Below are 24,101 nucleotides of genomic sequence, written 5' to 3' on the forward strand. Positions count from 1 at the left end.
TTCACATGTGAGCAGGGATTTTGAGATAAATGTCACTTAATGGGGGCTTCAGAAAAGCAAAGGGCCCTCCGTGCCTTAACTGGACCTTCAGACTGCCGAGTCTTAAATAAGCAAGGTAGTTAGGGACTATAGACCTGGGACAATGACTATAAGAATTTCTCAATCTTGGGGAACTTTGCCATGTTTGTTTGGGGAACTTTGTCATATTTGTTACTTTCATTTTTGTTATTAAAAACTCATGAAAGAAAAAGGGCTTCGGAGCTTATCTGCAGGGCAGCTAGAAGATGTTAGATCAGGGAGACCATACTCCGCCCACATTTAGTCTTGAGACAGAAGATCCCTAGGATATGGAGCAGCTGGTTAGACGGAATTGCGTACGTAGAATAAAGGAGATCAGGCTGAGTCCTGGGGACCTGGACTCAGAGAAAAGAAAGGGGGTGCCAGAGTGGGCGCTTGCTCATCTGGCCTGGGCCTGAGAAGACCCACGTGGTGTCTCCACAACACCCTCTGAAGTGGTGACATAACTTTCATCATGGTGGCAGTTTGTGGAGACTTTGGTGGAGGTCCTGGCATTGCTTATTTTCATGTTTCTTTTGCTAATGATAGAATGAATGGCGATGAGACCTGTATGGATGAGGTAGCCATGTGGTCAGTGGCTGACTTGATGGCCTGGGTTGGCTTCTTGGCTTACTCATTACCTGGAACACAGTACATAAATATTTGTGGAATCAATGAATGCATGTGTTGCTCTTGTTCATTAATGGCTGAATATGAAGACTACTTCAGAAACTGCTTAAAACCCCAACAAAAATTGCCTGACTTTCCTTAAGAGGATGCTAAGAAGCCCAATCCTGGTTCTTGGAAGTGTCGTGGGCTAGTAGAAAAGGAAATAATCCACAAGCTAATTAATACTAATAATCACTTCATTTTTAAGTACCTACCTAGGGCCAGGCACCATTACTGTAAAGTATAGGTGAACTTCTGTTGTCATCGACAGGGACCCAGAGATTTTATCTACTCAGCATCAGAATAGCCAGTTGATCTAGGCAAGAAAACCAACCCAAGTATTTCTTTACCATCATCCTGTTGGTAAACAGGATAAAATCATCCTGTTGACTGTCTGCTGCACCCTCTCCCCCACACACTCTTTGTCAACTAATATCACTGTGTGTCTTTAACACTGTGAGTGTTAAGAAATCAGGGTTAATCTCCTGGGTCCACATGACAGTTGCTCTTTTCAGAGCATTCACTATGTGGCAACCATTTTGCCTGTATTTTCTCATTTAACACAAGGTAGGTATGTTTACCCCCAATTTATAGGTGAGGAAAATAAGATTCAACAATGTTAAGTAAGTGCTCAAGGTTTTATGGCTAGTGAGACAAGAGCCTGAATAAACTCCTGTCTGCTAACGTGTTTCCTGTGTGTTCTCCACTACATAACTATCCCTCAGAGCAAGGTCTGAAATAAGCCCGATCCTGAAGGCTGCTGGGGCCTTCAGCATTATGGGAGAGCGCTGCCCACTGAAAGGTTCTGGGAACCTGCGGTGCTCCGTGGGAGTGTGTCAGAAGGCAAGACTAGCACAGCTGCTACTCCTCCTGCCCAATTCCCTCTGAGAAACCTTGGACACTTGGGGCCAGCAGGTGTTCCCACAGTGGGCCTGCTGTCGACTTTACATTTCTGTGTTTGATCTCAATGTCTGATCTTTTTTATTTTTAGGAATAACTTACATTCAGCAAAGTGCAGACATCCCAAGTGTATAGCTTGATGATTTTTTACATGTGTATACAACCATGTAACCACCACACCGATCAAGCTCTAGAACATTCTGGCATCCAAGATTACTCCCTTGTACCTTCCCCAGGCAGTACCTCCCCAAGGGGAAGTACTACTTTAGCATCTGTCATCATGAATTAGTTTTGCCTGTTTTTGAATTTCATATTGTTCTTGAGTTCTAATTAGTATAGAGGGTCCAAACCTTAGGCTACAAACTCAGGTGTGCCAAAAAAAAAAAAAAGTGTAATTTAACCTATTATTTTTCTAGCGTTGAGCTTAATCCCTATCCTGAACTTTCCATTCTACCAGTGGTTGAAATTGTAGTTAACGAAATGACATCTCACTTCAGGAAAGCTAAATCAATTCAGGATTCAGGCTGCTTGTATAGTTCCAGGGGACATTTATATAGTGCCAGGATATCACAGAAAAAGGCATTTGGCTCAGGCTTACCACGGTCATGTGCATCACTGGTCCATGTTGGAGCACCTGTGTTCCCATCAGTTTCTCTCTGGTCATCAACCCTTTCTCCATTGGCATCAACTGAAAGTCCCCAGTCCCACGTAGGTCTGGCCATCAGTCCTTGTGGGTCATCTTGCATTCTCTTTGTCCTGTTTGCAAACTTCTTAGGTCTTCCAATCCGCTCCTGCTTCTGGTCCTCTCTCAGGGACACACAAGGAACCTCCATTTGCTCTCCTGTGCCAATCTGAAGCTACAGGGAACTCAGAGCGACTACATGGGCCCCCTTTGTCTAGAAACAGCACACTGCACTTTCTCTTCTGCTGCTGCTATACTGGACTGCTGCATTTCTGATTTCATCTCAGCAGTCAAGGCACACATTCTTTTGTCCTCAGAGCCACAGCCTTTCAGGGGCTTTCAGTAACCCCCTAACTCTGGACTTTGGCCTGAGTTGGGAGGCAGGCAGGGCATTATCTTAGGGACCCACAATTACTTCTCACTCTATTATTAGACTCTTTCTCCTCTCTCTTCCCGGCCTAAGAATCATTCTCTCCTCCACGTAGGAAAAGCTGACTCTTACATTATCATCCATTCTCCTACTTCTATTGTTTGGTGTAAACTTTATGCCTAGACTCCTTAGGATTCCAGCTTTTGAAGCTCCAAGGGCCCAGTGATTACCACTGATTGGTGTTTCAAAACTATTCTTCTAGCATAAGTTCTGAGAGAGTATTTAGAAATTCAAAGCCAAACTTGTCTTCTGTTGTCTACCCTACCCGCCCTCCCTGGTAAGTAAGCCTGAGATGCTCTTGTTGCTGCCCATAGCTGTGGAATACAGGAAGCGGGATGGGGGGTTTTAGCTGTAATGAAAATCTATGTTGCTACCAGTTTCTGACTTTTACTTCTCCCTAACTACCACAAATTACTAAGCACCTACTATGTGCAAGGTACTTTGTGAGACGATATCAGGCGGAAATAAAGATAAAAAATTGTAAACACAGATCACATTTATTAGCTATGTATCATATTCTTTCCCTTACATGATCCCATCTGACATTGACAATATTTCTGTGAGTGGGCAGCCCAGGTAATACCCACAGAATGAGCTTGAAAGTTGGGCTTTGTTATTCTCAGCACTTTCCATCTGAGGAAACTGTGGCTCAGGGGGAGTTTAGGTCATCAAGTGGTCGAGCTATGATCTGAGGCCTAAATCCAGAACTTCGGACTCCGTATACCTGCCTCCATCCACTATCCTGAAAGCATCAAAAACAAGGATTCCCAATGAGCTCACAACCCAGATGGCAACCAGACCTCATGGCAGAATGTAGGAGTTGAGAAAACTTTTGGCTCTGAAGGAGGTGGTATTGAACTGGACTTCATAGAATGGGGAGCATTTCATCAAGTGGCAGTTGGGTTGGGGGAAAGTATTCCAGGTAGAAAGAACTTGTAAGACTAAGGTTCCTGCCTTCTCTACCTGCTTCCTCACCTGTTGCAGCTGTCTGCATTCACTGACCTGCTTCCAGAACCTGGCTTCTGCTTAGATAGCTGCCTCTCTCTCTCTCTCTCTCTCTCTCTCTCTCTCTTCTCTTTCCTCTCTCTCTCCACATCCTGAGCACCAACCATATCCCAGATATAATCATTGCATTTAATCCTCATAGTGGTACCCCTTTTCACCTTTCACCTTGTCCCTGGGCTGAGTCACTAAGCCCCAGATATGCCACTTGCCCCTTGAAACTTAGTGTTGCCCACATGTGTCCTCTATTGTGCTCTGCTGGCCTGTTGGGTCCCCACTACGTCCTCTGGAAACTCAGGGTCTATCTGGTCTGTTGCCTGAATCGCGACCAAACCTGCCACAACCTTGGGCGCTGCCCCTTTCCTTTCCCTCTGATTCCACTTCTGAGGTCAGTCCACCTCTATAGTTGCCTCAATCCCCCAGCACATGCCCCACCTTAGTGAGTGAGCCTTTTGCAGGTCTTAGCTGCTTCCTTTCCTGCCTACCCCATGTAGCTTCCAGGAGCCAGCAGACCTCTCAGTCAAGTCTAGAGCAAGGACTGAAAGACTTGAGGGAGCAGAGGACATCCTGGGGGCAGGGGAGCATATTCCCATAGAGTCTGAGGTTGGTATATCGCCTAAGAGAGAGGGAGAGGCAAGGATAGAAGAATAGGATAGGTGGTAATTTGCAATTTTTAAATATGAAGACCCCTCTTTAACACCAATAAAGAACCCACAGGAGAACAGCTTTACTTTTAGTATCTATTGTCTGAGAAGAAAATAGATAGTGACAAAAATTTACACTCAATTCAGGAATACTTTCAAATAAATTTGGATTTTATTAAAGTTCCGCTTATACACTCATCAACTTATACAGTCTTCACATACGCTGATTTGTTGGTGCTTACGGATAAGAATACCAATGTCTTTAGAGACCCTTTGGACCAAAATAAGACTTCAGTTATTCTGGAGTGGATTTGAAAGAACCTCTAGGGAGATGCGGAATTACATTGGTGATGTCCCTGAGGGCCCCCAGTTCTGGAGAGCATGAAGGGAAGCAGAAGAGGGGGAGTGGAGATGGGGAGCAGGGGTGCATTCTCTTTGAGGCAGACACTTCTCATGGGAACTGTAGTCATGTCTCAAGTGGTTTTCTTCAACTGTATTTTTAGCTTCTCTGTTTGAGAGTCAGGTGCCTGGCTATAAACTTTTGCTAACATGTCCCCCAAACAGGAAGTTGGTTGTCTGTTGCCATTATCTGTCATTGCTCAGCTTTAATAAACAAGTTCATTTGCCATTGGGACAGGTTGAGACAGAAAATGTACCCTAAAGTCTTAAATAATCTTGACTAAGAAGAAGAAGAACCCAACAAATTGAAAACAAACCCGTTTCTTGTCCCCTTGTCTGCCCGGCACATTAGCAGTTTCCCAGCCATTGGTTGGGATCACACAATGCTGCCCTATACCCCTCACACTCAGAAGAGTTTATTGAGGCATATGTTGGGGGGAACGTAGGCAACTTGGAGATCCCCACCTCCCCTTGACCATAGGCCTGTTCAGACTCTCCTGGAATTTTGTTAGCAACTGTTCCAAAGGCAGTGGAAGGCTCAGTGAGAGGAGTCAGCTAGCCATGATCTCGAGTTTCACCTCTACCACCTGCTAGCTGTGTGACCTTGGGCAACACACTAACTCTTTGAATTCTCTATTCTGTCTCTGCACAAATTGTAATACTAATACCTATTTTATGATTACTTGTTAGGTAAAATGTATTTGTTAAAAACTAAAATTTATTCCTCAAATAAAATAATGAATGAGAAACTCTCTAGTGCAGGTCTTGGTACATAGTAGGTATCTGAAAAATATTTTCTTTCTCTCTCTCTCCTTCCCTCCTTTCCCTTCTTTTGTCAGAGTCGATGCTAGGTGCTGCTGGAAGTAAAAACACAAGTATGACCTAGAACCTGCCCTTGAGATGCTTGACCATAGTACGGGCAGATATGTATTTTGTGCTCCACAAGAGGGGTAAGTAAGCTGCCCAGTGGAGCACAGAGGAGGGAGGAACTGATTCAATTTGGGTAAATGAATAAACAACGAAGGAAGAGTGGTTTTTGAGAAGGAATTTCATGAATAGGTAGGATTTCTCCACTTCTTTTCCCTTCCCTTTTCTTCCATTTTCCTTCTTTCTTCTTAAACAAGTATTGACCCAGAATTTAAAATGTCCAGAGGCAGGGAAGTCTTAAAGCAGTCTGATTAAGACTCTCTGGTCCTCTTAGCCTGGCTGTCCCTCTTGTGTTGGCTTTGTCTTCAGGGAGAGGGAATACTAGAGAGCAACTCACAGTGTCTCTTGCAAACTCAGTTCCCAGAAAAACGGCACATGTGCAAACAAATGTTTGCAAACAATTGTAAGAGTTCACAGACTTCGTGGAGCCCACCCACTGGCTCTAGATTTAACACCTTTGAAGGAAGAAAATAGCCCTGTGTAGGTAGATAAGATGATGGCCATATTACTCACTTCTTCCTCCTTCTTGAGGTAAACTGTAGAGGGGACTTTTCCATTGAAATTGGGGGTACCTATTCTGACTTGTTTCTTTTTGTGGAACTCTGGAGTCAAGCTTGCCTGGGTGAGGAGAGCAGGATTTTAGCATCTGTTGATGAGGGAGAAGCTGGTCCAGGCAGCCGGAATGGCATGAGCACAGAAAGGCATGCGAACACACAAGTTTAGGGATGTTTGGAGATGGTGAGTAGACTGGTTTGATTGTGGAGGGGTTCCAGCAGGGTGCGTCCTGGTGACAGCTTACAGCCAGATTTGCATGGCTGGAGGGGTAGCAATAGGACTTTCTTGAGTTTCAGGAGGTAGATTCGCTGAACTTGGTTACATAGCGTTTATCATGGCTGTAATTTTACACTTGTGTGATTATTTGACACCCGCCTGCCTCCCCTATGGGTCTGTCAGCTCCAGAGTACAGGCACTGGGTCTCTTTCTGCTCATCTCTGTACCCCCAGCACTGGCTGAGGGCCTGCCACATAACAGATGGTCAGTACACATTCAAGAAAGGCAGGGGCGGCTGCGAGCATGGTTCTAAGTAGGGAGGGACACGTTGGGATCAATATTTCTAACAAATGCGAGCTTTGATACTTGATTTTATCCTCCTTCATGGCTTCCTTCTTTGCTCGTCAAACGATCACCAAGCAGGGGCAGACATTGGCATCTTGTTGGCCAGGCCTTCCTGCATCTGGGCAGATCAGATCAGCTGAGCTCTCTGGTGAAGTGTGCCAGTCATGCCTGGCATCTGCCAAGCCGCTGTCCTGTGCAAACACTGTGTGTCTGGAGGCAGCCTGAAGGAATGTAAAAACATGCATTTTTGGAATCAGATAAGACAGTTTCAAATTTTAGCTCTACTTCTTATTAGTTATAAGTCTCAGGAAATTCCTTTACTTCTCTGAATCTGTTTTCCTTATCTATAAAACAGGAATGATAATAAATATCTACTTTACAGTATTGTGAGAATTAAATGAGCTGGTTAATATAAAGAGGCTGGTACATCGTGGGTGTTCTTTATTTTATTTTTCACATTTTATTTTCTCATCGTGTACTTGAAAGTTACAAGGCAATATGAATTTTATTTTTTTCTGATTTTAAAAGCAGCTCCATGCTCAGTGTAGAAAACTTGATCTATACAGCAAAGTCTAAAAAAAAACAATTAATAACTTTATCTATAAAACTGCAATTGAGATAACCACTGTTAGCATGTTGATGTGTTCCCTTCTAGTGTTTTCTCCATTCATGAGAAACTTTAAATAGATAATTCCTCCACATGGCACACAACTCACGGGGGTACAAAAAGATAAACAGTAAAAAATAATTCTTCCTCTCTGCCCAGTCACCAGGTCCCTTCCCCAGAGGCAATCACTGTTACTAGGTTCTTCAGTGGCTTTCCAGAAATAGTCTACATATTTAGAAAATTGACTTGATTTTCACATTATCTTCCTTGCACGCAAACACTGGTGTGGTGTACCTGCTGTTTGACTTTGGAGGCTACCACGTAAGTGCGTTCCCTTTCAGCCCTCATAGATCTCTCTGTGGGCAGGGCCACATAGGGCTCTGGTTACAGGTTCTGAGGGCTTAGCGAGGCTTGGTCTCGGTTGTATATTTTTACCCTTTGAACTGAAAATCTGCAAACAACTAAACAGGTGTTAGAATTCTCAGTCTCAACCGTTGCCACAGTTGCTCATGCGAGGAGCAGATTTGCAGGCGGTTGGGGCCAGCAGACAGGGTGATCTGAGGCAGAACTCTGGCTCACTCCAACATTACATTCATTCTCAGTCAATGTTTTCTAAACTGACAATTGGAAAGTGTACGAGGTCTGAAAATTAAGTTTGAGAACTTGTTGCAATGATGTTGCTAACCGTTTTTGATATCAGAGGGATTATTCATTATGAATTTGTACCAGCTGGACAAACAGTTAACCAGGTTTACTATTTGGAAGTGCTGAAAACGCTGCGTGAAAAAGTTAGACGACCTGAACTCTTCACCAGTAATCCATGACTCTTGCATCACGACAATGCACCAGCTCACACAGCACTGTCTGTGAGGGAGTTTTTAGCCAGTAAACAAATAACTGTATTGGAACACCCTCCATACTCACCTGACCTGGCCCCCAATGACTTCTTTCTTTACCTGAAGAGAAAGGAAATATTGAAAGGAAGACATTTTGATGACATTCAGGACATCAAGGGTAATACGATGACAGCTCGATCGCCATTCCAGAAAAAGAGTTCCAAAATTGCTCTGAAGGGTGAACTAGGCGCTGGTATCAGTGCATAGCTTCCCAAGGGGAGTATTTTGAAGGTGATCATAGTGATATTCAGCAATGAGGTATGTAGCACTTTTTCTAGGATAAGTTTGTGAACTTATTGTCTAACCTCGTAGTCTGACACAGAAAGATAATATTTTGCAATTTGGATTGATCCAAAAAAAATCAGGGATGTGTGCCTCCCAGAATGCTCTGGAGTGAAGGACAAAGACTAAGTCAATATGGTCTACTCTAAGACCAGTCCTGCCCTCAACCCCACCCTTCAGGCCCCACAACCCTGCTACCCTCAAGTTCCTGGCACTAGAGCTTCTTATCTGAGGCCAGACCCCTACAGTCCTCTGCAGGCCTGCCCATCAATAGCAGGCTGTCTTCAGACCAGCCAGCCCTACCACGCCCTGCCCCTCAGCCTTCCTTTTTCCATCCTTCCGCTAATTGATCAACCCAAGAACACTGAGAACTTGACCCATAAGAGGCCCAGTGGACAAGGAGGAGATAGGAGTTTAGACTCATTCAAAGGTAAGCTCCAGAGAGCAACTAATAAGAATGAACTAATGCATTTGAGATAGTTCATTTGTAAAATGAGTATTCAATAATATAATGGATATGACAATGTTTTGTAAACTGTGAAGTGCTGTATACCCATAAGGGGCTCGTATTATTATGAGGATGATGATAATTTTAAAATAAGACATGAAAGCCAATCAATTTTACAAATTAATTTTTTATTACAAAAATGTTGCTCATTTTAGAGGATTTAGGAGTGTATAAATAAACAAAATCAGAAAAAACTCTCATAGTTTTATTAGACAGTGCGGTACCTTATATTATTTACACAGTATATTTCTTGTCCATTGATATGGGGCCTGTTTCTATGGGAGGATTATTTTTCCCTTGACAACAAATTTTCCCACGAGACTTACTATAGCCATTTATGAGTATTATACCCAGAATTATATTATGTTATGTTATGTTATGTTATACTCGGTCTTATATTAAAATAAAGACCGGGTCTTATATTAATTTTTACTCCAAAAGATGCATTAGAGCTGATGGTCTGGCTAGGTCTTATTTTCGGGGAAACATGATACCTAATACACAGAAAGATGACAACTGTTAATATTTGGATGTATATCCTTCAGTCTTTTTTCTATGCCTGTATTCTATCTATATTTTCCTTATAAAAATGGTATCATAATGTACATATGATTTTGTGAAGTGCTTTCTCATTTCATCTGCAAATATTTCCATACCTATCTCTAAAATGTAAGATTCTTCCTTAAACATAACCATACCATCATCACACTTAAAGTTAGTAACAATTGCTTTATATCACCAAATATTAGTCATTGTATAAATTTCTCTGACATTTAAAATTATTTTGTTTAAATCAGGGATCCCAATAAGCTCCCTGACTTTGTGAAAGGTGGATGTGTCTCTTAAATCTCTTTTCATCCTTAGGCTCTCCTTCCCCACTCCCCCACCTTATCTTCCCCCTTGTGATATATTTGATGAAGAAACTGAACTGGCAGAGTTTCCCACAGTCTGCATTTTGCTGATCACATTCCCATGGCGTCATTTGACATGTTCCTCTTTCTCCTATATGTAGTAATAGGCGGATTTTCATCTGTGCAGGAGGTCAGCACCCTGCCCCGTGTTAGTCTAGTGTCAACTGTATTTCCTGTAAGTTGCTGATTAAATCTAGAAACTTGATCAGATTCGATGAACCTATTTTGAAACATAATGCATTATAAAAAATTTCCATGTCATTTAATATTCTCCAGCATGTTTCTTTAAGTGACTACACTTAAGTGTCTCTTTAAGCATGTTTATTTAAGTGACTACACTTGAAGTGTCGAAAATACGAATGTATTTTTCTTTATTGAACTCACTCTTTATTCTTAGTCAGTTAGGTTGTTTCTAATTTTTTGCTGCTACACACAACTCACTGGTTAAACCTCTGTATGGACTAATCATTTGGTGGCCCGATTTGCTGCCCTTCTGTTCTCTTAGTTCCTGCGGATGGTGGAGGCCTGTGCGAGCTTCCTCACAGAAGCTTTGAACCCAGAAAACTGTGTTGGAATACTGAGGCTGGCAGACACACACGCCTTGGACAGTTTAAAGAAGCAGGTTCAGAGTTACATCATACAAAACTTTGTGCAGATTCTAAACTCTGAGGAGTTCCTGGAACTTCCTGTGGACACTCTGTATCACATCTTGAAGAGTGATGACCTTTATGTGACTGAAGAGGCTCAGGTGTTTGAGACTGTGATGAGCTGGATCCGGCACAAGCAGTCGGAACGACTTTGCTTGCTCCCCTCCGTGCTGGAGAACGTGCGCTTGCCGCTTCTGGACCAGTGGTACTTTGTGGAGATGGTAGAAGCAGATCCTCTCATTAGGCAGTGCCCAGAGGTGTTCCCACTGCTCCAGGAAGCCAGGATGTACCACCTTTCCGGCAATGAGGTGAGTTGACAATGAGGGGCTGCAGTTCACCAGTGAAGTAAAGGCGACAGTGGGCCTCACAGAGACAGAGGTGAGGCTGGCTTGCAAACCCTTAAGGCATGGAGAAGATGCTACACTGGTTTATAGTTTGAGTCAGGCAGTTCCACGAGCCCTTGTATTTCTCATCTGTTAAATGGGGATGACACTGCATCATAGACAGCTACTAGAGAATTAGGTGAGATTCAGAAATCACTCAGCACCATACCCGGCACACTCCTTTTCCCAGTTGTGTAAGGGCAGGAGGTTGGTGGGGTTGAGGCACACATGGACAAAATGTGCCCTGGCCAGTCACCATTCCTCGGGGTGGTGCTTTCCTTGTCTGCCCACTCCAGGGAACCTTGAGTCTTTGGATCTCCTCTGATGTTACCTTAGTTCAGACTCGCATTACCTCCCTCCTGAATTTCAAAACTCACCCTCCTGCTCCCAGTCTGCCCTTCCCAATTCATTCAACAGATGGAGGATTAAAAACGCAAGCCTAATCTTTTCTCTCTTGAGCTTACCCTCTTCACTGGCTCCCCACCACCATCAGAATAGATTCCTCACTTCCCACCTGAGCTCTAGAGCCTGCAGAGCCTGGCTTCGCATACTTCATCTCCTGCCTGCTTCTCTAGTGCCATCTCCATCCAACCCCTCTCTTCTGCTATGGTCCTAATGCACTGTTTGTAATTCCCCAAAGTGGACCTGCTTTTGTAGCCTCCAGGCTAATGCAGGTGCTGTTCAGATGCCTTTTTTCTTCTTTCATCAAGTTAATTTCTGCTTCAAAACTCAATTCAAGCGTCACCTTCTCCAGAGGCTTCTCTTATTCTCATAGAACCTGGTGCATTGCTCTGCCACAGCACCAACTGCTGCATTAACCACTGAATTCCTCATCTGTAAGTATCTCTAGACTGGAAGCTGTTATGGTAGGAAATATGTCTTATTGGACTTTTCATCTCCAGAGATTAGGAGAGTCCCTGGTGTATAGCAAGTGAATGGTAAATGTTTGTTGAATGAATAAATGAGGACCAAGATGGTGAATACACACATCGTTTGGATCTGCCTGGTTATACTTAATAATTCCTGGAGACATATTTTATTCATAACTCTATAAAGACAAGAATAGGCTTAGTGGGGAGAAATAAAATAATTAGGAAGTAAAGATATAGGGGCAGTTTGTTAAGTTTGTACATATGAAAAAAAAATATGTATATGTATGTATATACCACTATACAATATATACCACTATGCAATATCTCTGGGATTCACTACTAAGCCTTCTTCATTAGACCATTGGTACAAATCTTAGCCAAAGTGGCTTACCAATTAATTGTCTGTGTGAAGTCTCTCGGGAGCCTCATTCTTTTTCTGTGTGTCCTTTCTAGTTTTGTGTTGTCTTTGGATCCATTGTCACTCATTTACTCTGCAAACACATCCTGAAATGTTGGGTAGAATTTTCCAGTGATGCTATCAGAACCAGGAGTTTTCTTTGTGAGGAGGTTTTAAACTATAAATTGTGTTTCTTTAATAGATATAAGGCTATCCAGGTTATCTATTTCTTTTAGATTGAGCTTTGGTATTTTGTGTCTTTCAAAGAATTTTTCCATTTTATAGAAGTTGCTAAATTTATTGGCATAAAGTTGTTCACAGTATTCACTTATTATCCTTTTAATATCTATAGAATCTGTAGTGATGTCACATCTCTCATTCCAGATATTGGTAATTTGTGTCTCCTCTTTTTCTTTCCTGATCTGGTTAGAGGTTTATCAATTTTATTGATTTTCTCAAAGAATCAGCTTCTGGTTTCACTTGATTTTCTCTATTGTTTTTATCTTTTCTATTTCATTTATTTCTACTCTGACCTTGATTGTTTCCTTTCTTCTGCTTCCTTTGGGTTTAATTTTCTCTTCTTTTTCTAGATTCTTAAGATGGAAGTGAAGGTCATTGATTTGAGGCGGTTTTTCCCTCCTTTTTTTAATTAAAATTTATTGGGGTGACAATGGCTGGTAAAATTACATAAGTATCAAGTGTACAATTCCGTAATACAACATCGATATATCATATTGTGTGTTCACCACCCAGAGTCAGTTCTCCTTCCATCGTTTTCCCCCTGGATGTTGTCATTAGTGCTATGAATTTTCCCCTAAGTACTACTTTAATAGAATCCCATATCCCATTTATTTTTATATGCCATGCTTTCTTTAAAAAAAAAACACACACACACAAATAAATCCTGAACACTATATGCCAGATTTGGTACCAGGCACTAGAAAATAGTCTCTTCCTTATTAAACATATGGTCTGTCACAGAAGATGGGACAGTAGGCAAAAGAAAGTTTATGAGCAGACTGATGGAGGGAGTCCAGGCAACACATGGGTCATTTCCCAAGCTGGGTATGTGGGTCACTGGCCGGTGGCTTGGTGGTGGGAATCAAAGCCCTCATATACTTGAAGGTAAGTGTCAGTCTCTGCAACTGCTCCCAGCTCAGCATTTAAAGTACAGAGGCTTGATCAACTATAGGTCAAACACTCTGGCTACTTTTGTTTCTGCTTCCCATTTCCTAAGTCCCCGAAATGCAGGTGATGAATACATGTCTCTGATATAAAATGTCTTTATCTTGTCTTCTGCAAAATTGCAGCTATGAAATATATGCTCTGACTTTTGTGTTTGCATTGGGGTGGAGGTGGGGAGTGGGATTATAAATTTTAGCTTCAGGAGGAGAGAGAATTCTGATGTTTGGAAAAGTCTTTCGTGGCAGGAACTTGGGCTTGCAGTCATGCGGGTCTGGCTTTAATCTTAACTGCACAATTTACCTACAGTATGACATTGGACAAGCTACTTAGCTGCTCTAAAGCTCAATCTTGACCTATAACACAGAGATAATAATACCTACCAACTGAGAGAATTATTCTGAGAATTAAATAAGATAATTAATAAGACGTGTTCAGTCGAGTGTCTAGCACATGGTAAGTGCTCCACAAATAAAGACTGTTTTTCGTTTCACTCTGCTCTTTTATGGTGCTCTATCTCTCACAATCAAGCATTTTCTTTCTCTGAGGCTAAAACATCTCTTTTCACTGTGTCCTAGGATTTTGCTGTTCTATTGCCCCAAATCCTGCTCAGGGTACTTTTTCATTCCCATTTTACAGTCTGGGTACTGAACCAACCAACCACAGTAATCTTCAAATGAAGGTCTCATTGCCGGTTGATTCCCTGAAACCCACTGTGTTCTCACTGCTTGAATGATTTTGAGTTTATTCCTAATGACAATAGTGTAAGCCTGGAGGCGACTCTCTGAACACACTTCTTCCTTTAACCTTCCTTTCCCAAATTTTAACCCTTCTTGTCCTGTCATTATCCCTCCCTCTTAACCTTGTCCGTCCTCCAGGCTCATGAGGATGGTGACAGTACGGCATTTTAGAACCTACAAGCCAATGTCAATCTACATTTGATTTAGTAATAGTAACTGGGACTTTCATTGAGAGAGGTCTTTCGGGGCAGAGAAAGTAGCCCCTTCTTTTCATTGCCTCCTAAGTTTCCAGGGACCACCTTTATGCATACCAAAGACCAGACAGTATAGAAATGATTACAGGCATTTACAGAGACTGTGTCACTTCTCCAAGTCACATGGTCATAGGTGGTAGTACTAGGACCAAACTCAGGGGTATTTGACTCCAAATGCCTGCTCTTTCAGCTGGGCTCAAATATCCATGGTGTGGATTTCTTTGTTTTTTTGAGGCTCTGAAGGGTCATATGTTTGACGTTGGGATCCAGTGCCCCACACTTTCTGGTCACACCCCGCTTCCTTTTGTGTGTTTTTTTCTCCCAAGTCTCTGGATACTCTATTGTGCCAACTGTCAGGACCTCTCTTCCAGAATAAGTCTCGTAGTGAGCAAAGTCTGAGATATCTTTACAAAATTGAAGCGAGTGGGAAGTGGAAGGTGGCCAGAAATAAAATTCCAGGATTCAAGTCTTCAGATCTAACAGGAGAGGAGAAGTAGGGAGTGCATTTGATGGTAAACAGATCTGGATTTCTTAAAATGGCAGCACAAGCAACAACAAGTACTTTTTACTGAGAACTTATTATACCACAAGCCCTGGGCCAAGCACACTATGCATATGGTCTCATTTAATCCTCACAACAAACTTGTGAGGTAGTTACCACTAAAATCTTTATATAGGTGATGAAACTGAGGCCCAAGGAGGTGACGTTACCTGGCCATACAGTGGCAGAGTTGGGAATTGGATTCTTTCTGCTGGCTCCATAGCCTGAGCTCTAAACTATTGTGTCATCTTGCCTTTTGGTACTCCTGTTGGTTTTCCAGATTATTTCTGAGCGCACAAAACCCAGGATGCATGAATTCCAGTCTGAGGTGTTCATGATCATTGGCGGCTGCACAAAGGATGAACGTTTTGTGGCGGAGGTAACCTGCCTGGACCCCCTGAGGCGCAGCCGCCTGGAGGTGGCCAAGCTCCCGATGACGGAGCAAGAGCTGGAGAGTGAGAATAAGAAGTGGGTGGAGTTTGCATGCGTCACATTGAAAAATGAGGTCTACATCTCAGGTAAGCAGGAGCCACGTGATGCCAAAGCAAGCCCCTCGTGGCACTACGTGTTTTCCTGAGTGTCAGCCAGGCAGCCATCCTAGAAGAAGTACTGTGAATGGCAACAATCTAGCTCTGATTGGGTCAGGATATGGAAACTAAGAGCTCAGGTGGTCTTATCTTGGAGAGAGCATTCTCATTTAATGAGCACTGACCTGTGAACAGTATTGTATTAGGATTAGGGGGAGCAGGCAGACAGGCCCGGTCATTCATGAAAAAGGAAGAAGGAAAGTGATACTGTCGTTTGATTGATTATTTATAATTACTTTATAGTGTCTCTCATCAGTCCTTAACTTCTATGAGAGTCAACACTGTTCCCAGCACCTAGCACTGTGCCTGGCCACATAGTAAATGCTCAATAAATATTTATTGAATGACATATTCTCTACCATCTTTACAGCACAGTAGGTTAAATAACTTTATACTTTGGTAGCATTTGATCATTTGCCTCTCACATCAACTCTGTAAGGTAGGTAATTTTAATCTCCAGGTTACAAATGGAGAAAACTGAGACTCAGAAAGGTTATGGCACATACCTAAGGTCACACACTGGTAAATGTCAGTCAGGGTTCCAACCCAAGTTCTCTGAGCCCCATGGTCTCTCCATGATATCAAAAGTCACCCAGCTCTTCTCGGAGCTCCAAACATCTTTTCCCCTTTCTTGGAGGCTTTCTCTAATCTGCACTTGTTTGAGGAAAAGTCTCTTCCCAGAGCTAGCTCCTCCAAAATCAAGGGCAGGTCAGTTCTTCTTTGGATATATTAATACCACAGATTAGGTTATAGCTTTCTTTTATCTTCTAGAAATATTTTTAATTGGAATAGAATATTCAAACAATATAGAGAGTATAAAGTCAAATATGACAGTTTGCCTGTGCTATGATAATCCTATGTGTTTTAATATTTTTACAAAAAAGTTTTATATTGTCTTAGAGTAAGTAATGTCATCTGCTGTAATAAACCCTCTATCTCAGTGAATTACCACAGTAGTATGGATTAGGGGGAGTGGATCTGTTCTACTCAGTCTTTCAGGGACCTAGGCTCCTTCCGTCTTATCTGTTTTCCACATGTGGCCTTCAAGGTCGATGCGTTTTGAGAAGAGAGAAGGAAGTGAATGAGTTGAGAAGACACCCACAACAACCTCAGCCTGGACACGAGGCCTCAGTTCTACTCACTTTCTATCATCTAGAACTAGCCGTACGCCCTCTATGCACCCCACCTTATGCAGGTGGGCTGGGAAATGCAGTTTAGCTGTGTGTCCAGGAAGAAAAGATAGGTTTGGTAATCAGTCTGTGCCACATCCATGGCACATATTATTCTACACCTTGTCCTTCCCTTTTCTTAAATTTGTTGTTGTCAAAAAATCATATAAGCAATACATATGAAAGCATACTTGTTACACACAATTAAATCAACAAAAACTTGTATGTCAGTTCACAATATATTTTGGACATCATTATATATTGGTATGATGGATTTATCACATGTATTAAGTGATATCATACATGGTGAGGGCTCAATAGTATTAGCCATCGTTAGCGTTATTGTTATTATTGTTATTCTTTTCATCAGCTGCAGGGCAGTCTATTGAATGGATGAACCACAATTTTTTTCAGCTTTTATTTTCCGCCTGAAAAAGAAATACTGTACTAGGCATTCTTATGCAGATATGTTTATGAACTTGTGCTGCTATCTGGAGAGATGCCTGGAAGTGGTCATAAGATGTGTGAATTTAGAATTTTTGTTGATGTTGCTAAATTGTCCTCCAGAAAGGTTGTACCAATTTACAGTTCAACCAATAATGAATAACAGTGGTCATTTTCTACATCTTTTCTAACATTTTTTATTATCAGTCAATTACAAGTTAATAGACTAGAATGTTTCAATTTACATTTTGGATCATTAATGTTGAGCATATTTTCATATATTTATTCACTAAGTGTATTCTTTTAAAAAAAATCTGTTCATCTCCTTTGTTTTTCTATTGGCTGTTTGTCTTTTCCTTAATAAGTTTTTGGAGCTCTCATCATATGTCATTTGCTATTTGTACAGCAAGTACTTTCTCACAGGCGGTGGTTATCTTTTAACTTTGATTTATATTTTGTATAGTAACTTTCATATATGATTCTGGGTTTCAAGTCACGCTCAGAAATTCCCTCCCCACCTCAAGATCATTAACATTTTCTCCTGTATATTCTCCAGTTAGTTTTATAGAATTTACATTTGCATTTTAAGTGTAATGTGAACTAGAGATCTAACTTAATTTTTGTCTAAATAGCCAGTTGTTTTCTAATACGACTTATTGAATGATCTTTATATCATTGGGTCTGTTTCTGTACTCTTGTTTTTAATTGATCAGTTTGTCTAGGCTTGTGCTACTACCATGTTGTTTTTTATTTTCATTACTTTTTTCTTTAGTATATTTTGATAATTGCTTGGGAAAATTCCCTTCTTCTTCTTTTTCAAAAGTTTCCTAGAAATAATTTCAAATTTATTCTTCTAAATGAAATTTGAATGATCCTTCCAAGTTCCCTGAAAAGTCCTGAGACACCGAATATATCGATTACCTGGGAAGCGTTGACATCTTTGCAATAATATGTCTTCCTCTCATCTATGCACATGTGTCTGCCAAGTTAATCAGGTCTTCTATTACATCTTGAAGTAAGAATGGTAAAGGTATTTTTGTTTAAATAAAATTTACATACATTTCTTTGAAAGTTTATAGTTATTTTATGATTTTTGACACTACCTAAATGGGAACGACATCACAGTGTTTTGAATAGAGACCTCTAAAAGATACCCCACCCAAAGAAAAATGATTAAACTAATGAACAAAAAATTCACAAAAGAGAAAGAAGCTCATCTCCTTAATAGCCAGAGAAAACCAGACTGTGACATCATTTTTCTTCATCAGGCTATAAAACCAAACCAAATCAACCAACCAACCAAATAAACATTCCTCATATCCTCTGTGGGTGGGGTGTGGGGAAAGGTCAAATAGGACAGCTTTAGAGGGCTCTTCAGCAGCAACTATAAAAATTCAAGGTATGCTCGCCCTTGACCTAGGAATCCCACTTCTGGGCTCCACCCGAGAGAAACACGTACCCATGACACAGAGCGTTGTCAGTGATTTTCATTGCCTCACTAGTGCACATTCACGTCTTCATATCTGAAAAGTACATCTTTTGCTTTACGTAGTTAGTGGTACTTTGTGCTGATGGGGAAATGGAAACACAAAGCTATTAAAATATTTGATTAAAGTCACCAAAAACATCAGTTCTCTTTTGTTTTGGTCTCTCTTCCTAACTGAATTATGTATTTTCTGTTTATTAAGAGAGTTGTCTTGAAAAAAAATTTACCAGCTCACTCTCAAATTATCTATTGTGAGCATCTCATTCTTTTATAATAAAAAATGTTTAAAAACAGGACAAAACCCACTTATATTTTTTATGTAGATGTAAGATATGAACCAAGAGAATTTTGTAAGATTTCTCCAAGTTTGCTTTTTTGTTTGTTTAAATAAATAAGCAAACAGAGAACTTAAGCTGCTTTCTAATTTGACTGCTGGTTAAGACCCTATTATCCCCGCCTGCAATAGTCCAATCTTATCTGTCCTGCCTTATATCCTGCCCCACTGCCGCACAAACACTGAATCCCAGCTTCTGCTGGATACAGGAGGACTTGGGTCCCTCCTCCCTGAAGCGCACCTTCTCCCTGAACTCTCACGGCACAGAAGTGACACATGACACACTTGAGAACATAATTCACATCAGGCTTACTTAAACTGTCTCTCCCCTTTCCCCCATGTTGGCTCTATCTCCCATAAGCAGACCACACACATCTTCAAGGTTTCTTTTCTCTTTCCTTAGGGGGACTGCCCTGGGAATTTAGCATTTATGGCCTGTAGGAAATTATGGGAGAAGCTGTATTTCTAACACATCTGGCAGTTTTCTGATGCTCTGTATCTCTTCTAGGTGGCAAAGAAACACAGCACGATGTTTGGAAATACAATTCTTCGATCAACAAATGGATTCAAATTGAGTATTTGAACATAGGCCGCTGGAGGCATAAGATGGTGGTGTTGGGTGGCAAGGTCTATGTGATCGGAGGATTCGATGGCTTGCAGAGGATCAACAACGTGGAGACCTATGACCCCTTCCACAACTGCTGGTCAGAGGTAGGGGAGACTATTTCTATGAGTAACTCTGTTTGTATTATTACTTCAAAGCTTCAAAGAAAGGTATATGCCAATGTAGGTATATGGCTTTCTGATCGCTCTGTTCCCACTCAGAACATAGTTGGTGGCTCTGAGCTTTGATCCTCATAGGACCCATTGCTTCCGCATTGCTGATCAGGTGATAGAAACGACTTCCTTCCAGGTGGGGACGGTCTGTGGGCACCTGACCAGGACACCAAATGTGGAGGGGAGGCTTAGTCCTAACCTTGTTGTGTATCTTGGCCCAGAGTCTATGTTTTCTCAGATGCCCTCGGCCCTTGTGTTCTCCATATGGGAAACATAGGGATCTCATGAATACATTGTTTATTGAATGCAGTTATTTGGTAGTGTTTAGACATTAGCCTTTGTTGATTTGCCTGTCAGTGATGAAGCATTGACATGCCTGCATGCAGGACTTCAGCAAAACAACCTCAGGTTTATTGCATACTCAGCAAAGGTAAAGCATCGCTAATCAATGGGCATAAAGTTATGCGAGATAAATAAGCTCTGGAAATCTGCTGCACAACACTGTGCCTACAGGTCACAATGTTCCATTTTACACTTAAAAATTTGTTAAGAGGGTTAAGAAGTGTTTTTGTCACAATATTTTAAAAAAAGTTAAAGTGATCTCATTTCCTGTATTTCCAGATTATCCCCAGTTTCAAATTTTTGTTTTCCTTATCACATCATATATCAGAACATGTTCCTGCTTTGGGGAATATAAAGCATGGTCACTGCAGGCACAAGCAAAGGTAGCCAGGTTATCATGGCACCCAACTAAGACCTGTCCACTTGAAAAGTGCCATACAGGGAGCCCTTGACATTTATGGGAGCGTGTGCCTCAGAGCTTCTCAATTTGGCAAGTCCCATCAGAGTTGCTCCCTGACCCCGAGGGTCATGTCAGTGGGCAGGAGGCTCTTGGAGGTCCCCTGTAATGCCCTGGGGTTCACGGGGTGGAAGCATGCGTCCAGCTTAATCCCTTGATCTGCATGTTGCCTCAAAGTGGGAGAATCTGTTTACCTGTGGCCACCTGAAACCCTTATACCAGCTTATCTTCCTGGATAGAAGCACCAAGGACTACGCCTGGCACATAGTAGGCATGCAGTAAATACTTTTTGAGTGAATGACGATGGATATGCACATTTGAGAAAGTAGTTTTCTCCAACACTAGCTGGTTTCATCTGTATAAACACTTACTCCTGTCAATACCCCACCTCACCTGAGTGCTAAACTCTGGGAGAAACAGGCCGAAAACATCCAACACTGCGCTCTAGCCTGCCCAGAGTCTGGAGGGAGGGTGGGAGATGTGTGTTTTGGTCCTCTGTGTGTCTCAAGGGGAGTCAAGGCTGCAGGCCCTGTGACTTCAGGCAAAGGATGCCCAGGCATGTGACCCCTGGCTCCTGGCCTGCGTCCTGTGAGCCACTGCAGCAATCTGGGCAGCGTGACTGACAGCTTCTCCCGGGGCCCTGCGCCTCTGCAGGCTGCACCCCTCCTTGTCCACGTCAGTTCCTTCGCGGCCACCAGCCATAAGAAGAAGCTCTACGTGATTGGGGGCGGGCCCAATGGGAAACTTGCCACAGACAAGACTCAGTGTTATGATCCTTCAACCAATAAGTGGAATTTTAAGTCGTCCATGCCCGTGGAGGCTAAATGCATCAATGCAGTGAGTTTCCGGGACTGCATCTATGTCGTTGGTAAGTGAGCAAATGGCTTCTTTATTTTTTTTTATTAAGATTTTTATTACAATATAGCTAACACATCATATTAGTTTCAGGTGTACACCATAGTTATTTAAGATTTATGTACCTAAGGAAGTGATCATCATGATAAGGCCAGCAACCATCTGACACCGTACCACACTATCACAATATTATTGACCATATCCCCTCCGCTGTACATTACATCCCCATGACTTATCTATTTTATACCTGGAAATTAGAACCTCTTATTCTTCTTCACTTCCTCACCTTTTACATTTTTTCAATTATAGTTGACATTCAATATTATTTTGTATTAATTTCAGGTGTACAGCATAGTGGTTAGACATTTATAAATTTATGAAGCGAGCCCCTGACTAGTCTAGTACCCACTGGGCACTACACATGTTTATTAACCATATTACTGACAATATTCCTTATGCTATACTTTACATCCCCACGACTATTTTGTAACCTCTTAATCTCTTCACATTTTTATCCTGCCCCCAACCCCCTTCCACCTATCACCCTGATACATCTAGTACCCATTTGACACCTTACATAGTTATCACAATATTATTGACTACATTCCTTGTGCTATGAGGTGGGACAATTAGGTTCACAAACTCATCCTAGAAAAAGTGCTACATATGTCATTGCTTAATATCACTATGGTCACCTTCAAAGTACTCCCCTTGGGAAGCTATGCACTGACGCCAGAGCCTAGTCCACTCTTCAAAGCAATTTTGGAACTTTTTCTGGAATGGCCATCAGAGCTGTCGTCGTATTACCCTTGATGTCCTGAATGTCATCAAAATGTCTTCCTTTCAGTATTTCCTTTATCTTTGGGTAAAGAAAGAAGTCATTGGGGGCCAGATCAGGTGAGTACGGAGGGTGTTCCAATAGTTATTTGTTTACTGGCTAAAAACTCCCTCACAGACAGTGCCATGTAAGCTGGTGCATTGTCGTGATGCAAGAGCCATGAATTGTTGGTGAAAAGGTCAGGTTGTCTAACTTTTTCACGCAGCCTTTACAGTACTTCCAAATAGTAAACTTGATTAACTGTTTGTCCAGCTGGTACAAATTCATAATGGATAATCCTTCTGATATCAAAAAAGGTTAGCAACATTGTTTTGATTCTTGATCTGGACTGATGGAACTTTTTTGGTCATGGAGAATTGGCTGACTTCCATTGTGCACTTGGACGCTTTGTTTCAGGATTGTATTGGTACACCCATGTTTCATCACCAGTGATAACATGGCCCAAAAAATCGTCTTACCTCTCCACAAGGTCTTGGCAAACTTCAACTCTCCTTTGTTTTTGTTCATCAGTGAACTCCTTCAGGACCATTTTTGCACACACCTTTCTCATGCCAAGATTTTCAGTTAAGATTTTCCTAACTGTTTCTCTATTGATGTTTACCTTGTCTGCTATACTTTTCACAGTCAGCCGATGATTTTGACAAGAATTCGACAAATTTTGCAATGTTTTCGTTAGTTCTGCTCATTATTGGATGTCCTGACCTCTCTTCATCAGTGACGTGTTCTCATTCCTCAGAAAAATGTTTAATCCATTTGTACACTACCATTTTCTTCATGACATTATCCCCACAAACTTGGACTAACGTCCCTGATTTCACTTCCACTCTTGCCAAGTTTCACAAGAAATTTAATGTTTGTTCATTGCTCTAATTCAAGCTCTGACATTCTCACGACGGCACACAAAAACACAACAATAATGAATGCCACTCAGCAAGACACTACCACCTGTTGACATGAACACAGCTGTGAGACACTGATATACCAAGGTTATGAAACCTTACCGAGCTCTTTTTACAGTGCTGCCAATATAAGTGCATGATGGCAAGTTTGCGAACTTAATTGTCAGACCTCAGATATCCTACACCCCCATGACTACTTTGTAACAACCGATTTGTACTTCTTAATCCCTTCCCCGTTTTCACCCACTCCCCAGCACCCCTCCCATCTGGCAACCATCAAAATGTTCTCTGTACCTACGAGTTTGTTTCTGTTTTGTTTGTTTATTTTATTCTTCAGATTTCACATATAAGCGAAATCACATTGCATCTGTCTTTCTCTGTCTGACATGCTCCACTCAGCACAATATCCTTCAGGTGTATACATGCTGCCCCAGATGGCAAGAACCCATTCCTTTCACTCGTCGAGCAACATTCCATTGTATATATGTACCACCTCCTCTTTATCCATTCATCCATTGATGGACATCGAGGCTGCCTCCATACCTTGGCCATTGTAAACAATGCTGCAATGAACATATGGACTCACGCACCTTGCTGAAGTAGTGCTTTGGGTTTCTTCAGAACACCCATGCAGCCATGCGGGTAGATCAGACAAGGTCCTCCTGAGAATCACAAATTCCTAGTTGAAAAGGAAGAGAAGATGGTATTGGTGCAGGCCTTGGTGGACCTTGCAGTCCTGGAGGCAGAAGCAGCTCACATTTAGGATGACACATACAAAGTAGGTCATCACTGAGGCCCAGGGGAAGAGCTAGAAGTTGCTGCAGGAAAATGTGCAGGCACTGAAATGTGCCCAGTAAGTGGTAGCCA

At 41.8% G+C, this 24,101-nt stretch overlaps 1 protein-coding gene across 2 annotated transcripts in view; it reads left to right on the plus strand.

The window, feature by feature from the left end:
* Positions 1 to 24,101, plus strand: part of KLHL6 (kelch like family member 6) — an 89,105-nt gene that overhangs the window by 60,086 nt on the left and 4,918 nt on the right. For both annotated transcript variants that reach the window (XM_081074986.1, XM_081074985.1), the window contains exons 3-6: positions 10,536 to 10,985; positions 15,327 to 15,564; positions 19,575 to 19,777; positions 21,297 to 21,510. In XM_081074986.1, coding sequence (XP_080931112.1) covers positions 10,536 to 10,985; positions 15,327 to 15,564; positions 19,575 to 19,777; positions 21,297 to 21,510 — 1,105 coding nt within the window. The remainder of the gene's footprint in view (positions 1 to 10,535; positions 10,986 to 15,326; positions 15,565 to 19,574; positions 19,778 to 21,296; positions 21,511 to 24,101) is intronic.

This window comes from Rhinolophus hipposideros (genome assembly GCF_964194185.1).
Source record: "Rhinolophus hipposideros genome assembly, chromosome: 2".
Lineage (NCBI taxonomy): Eukaryota > Metazoa > Chordata > Mammalia > Chiroptera > Rhinolophidae > Rhinolophus > Rhinolophus hipposideros.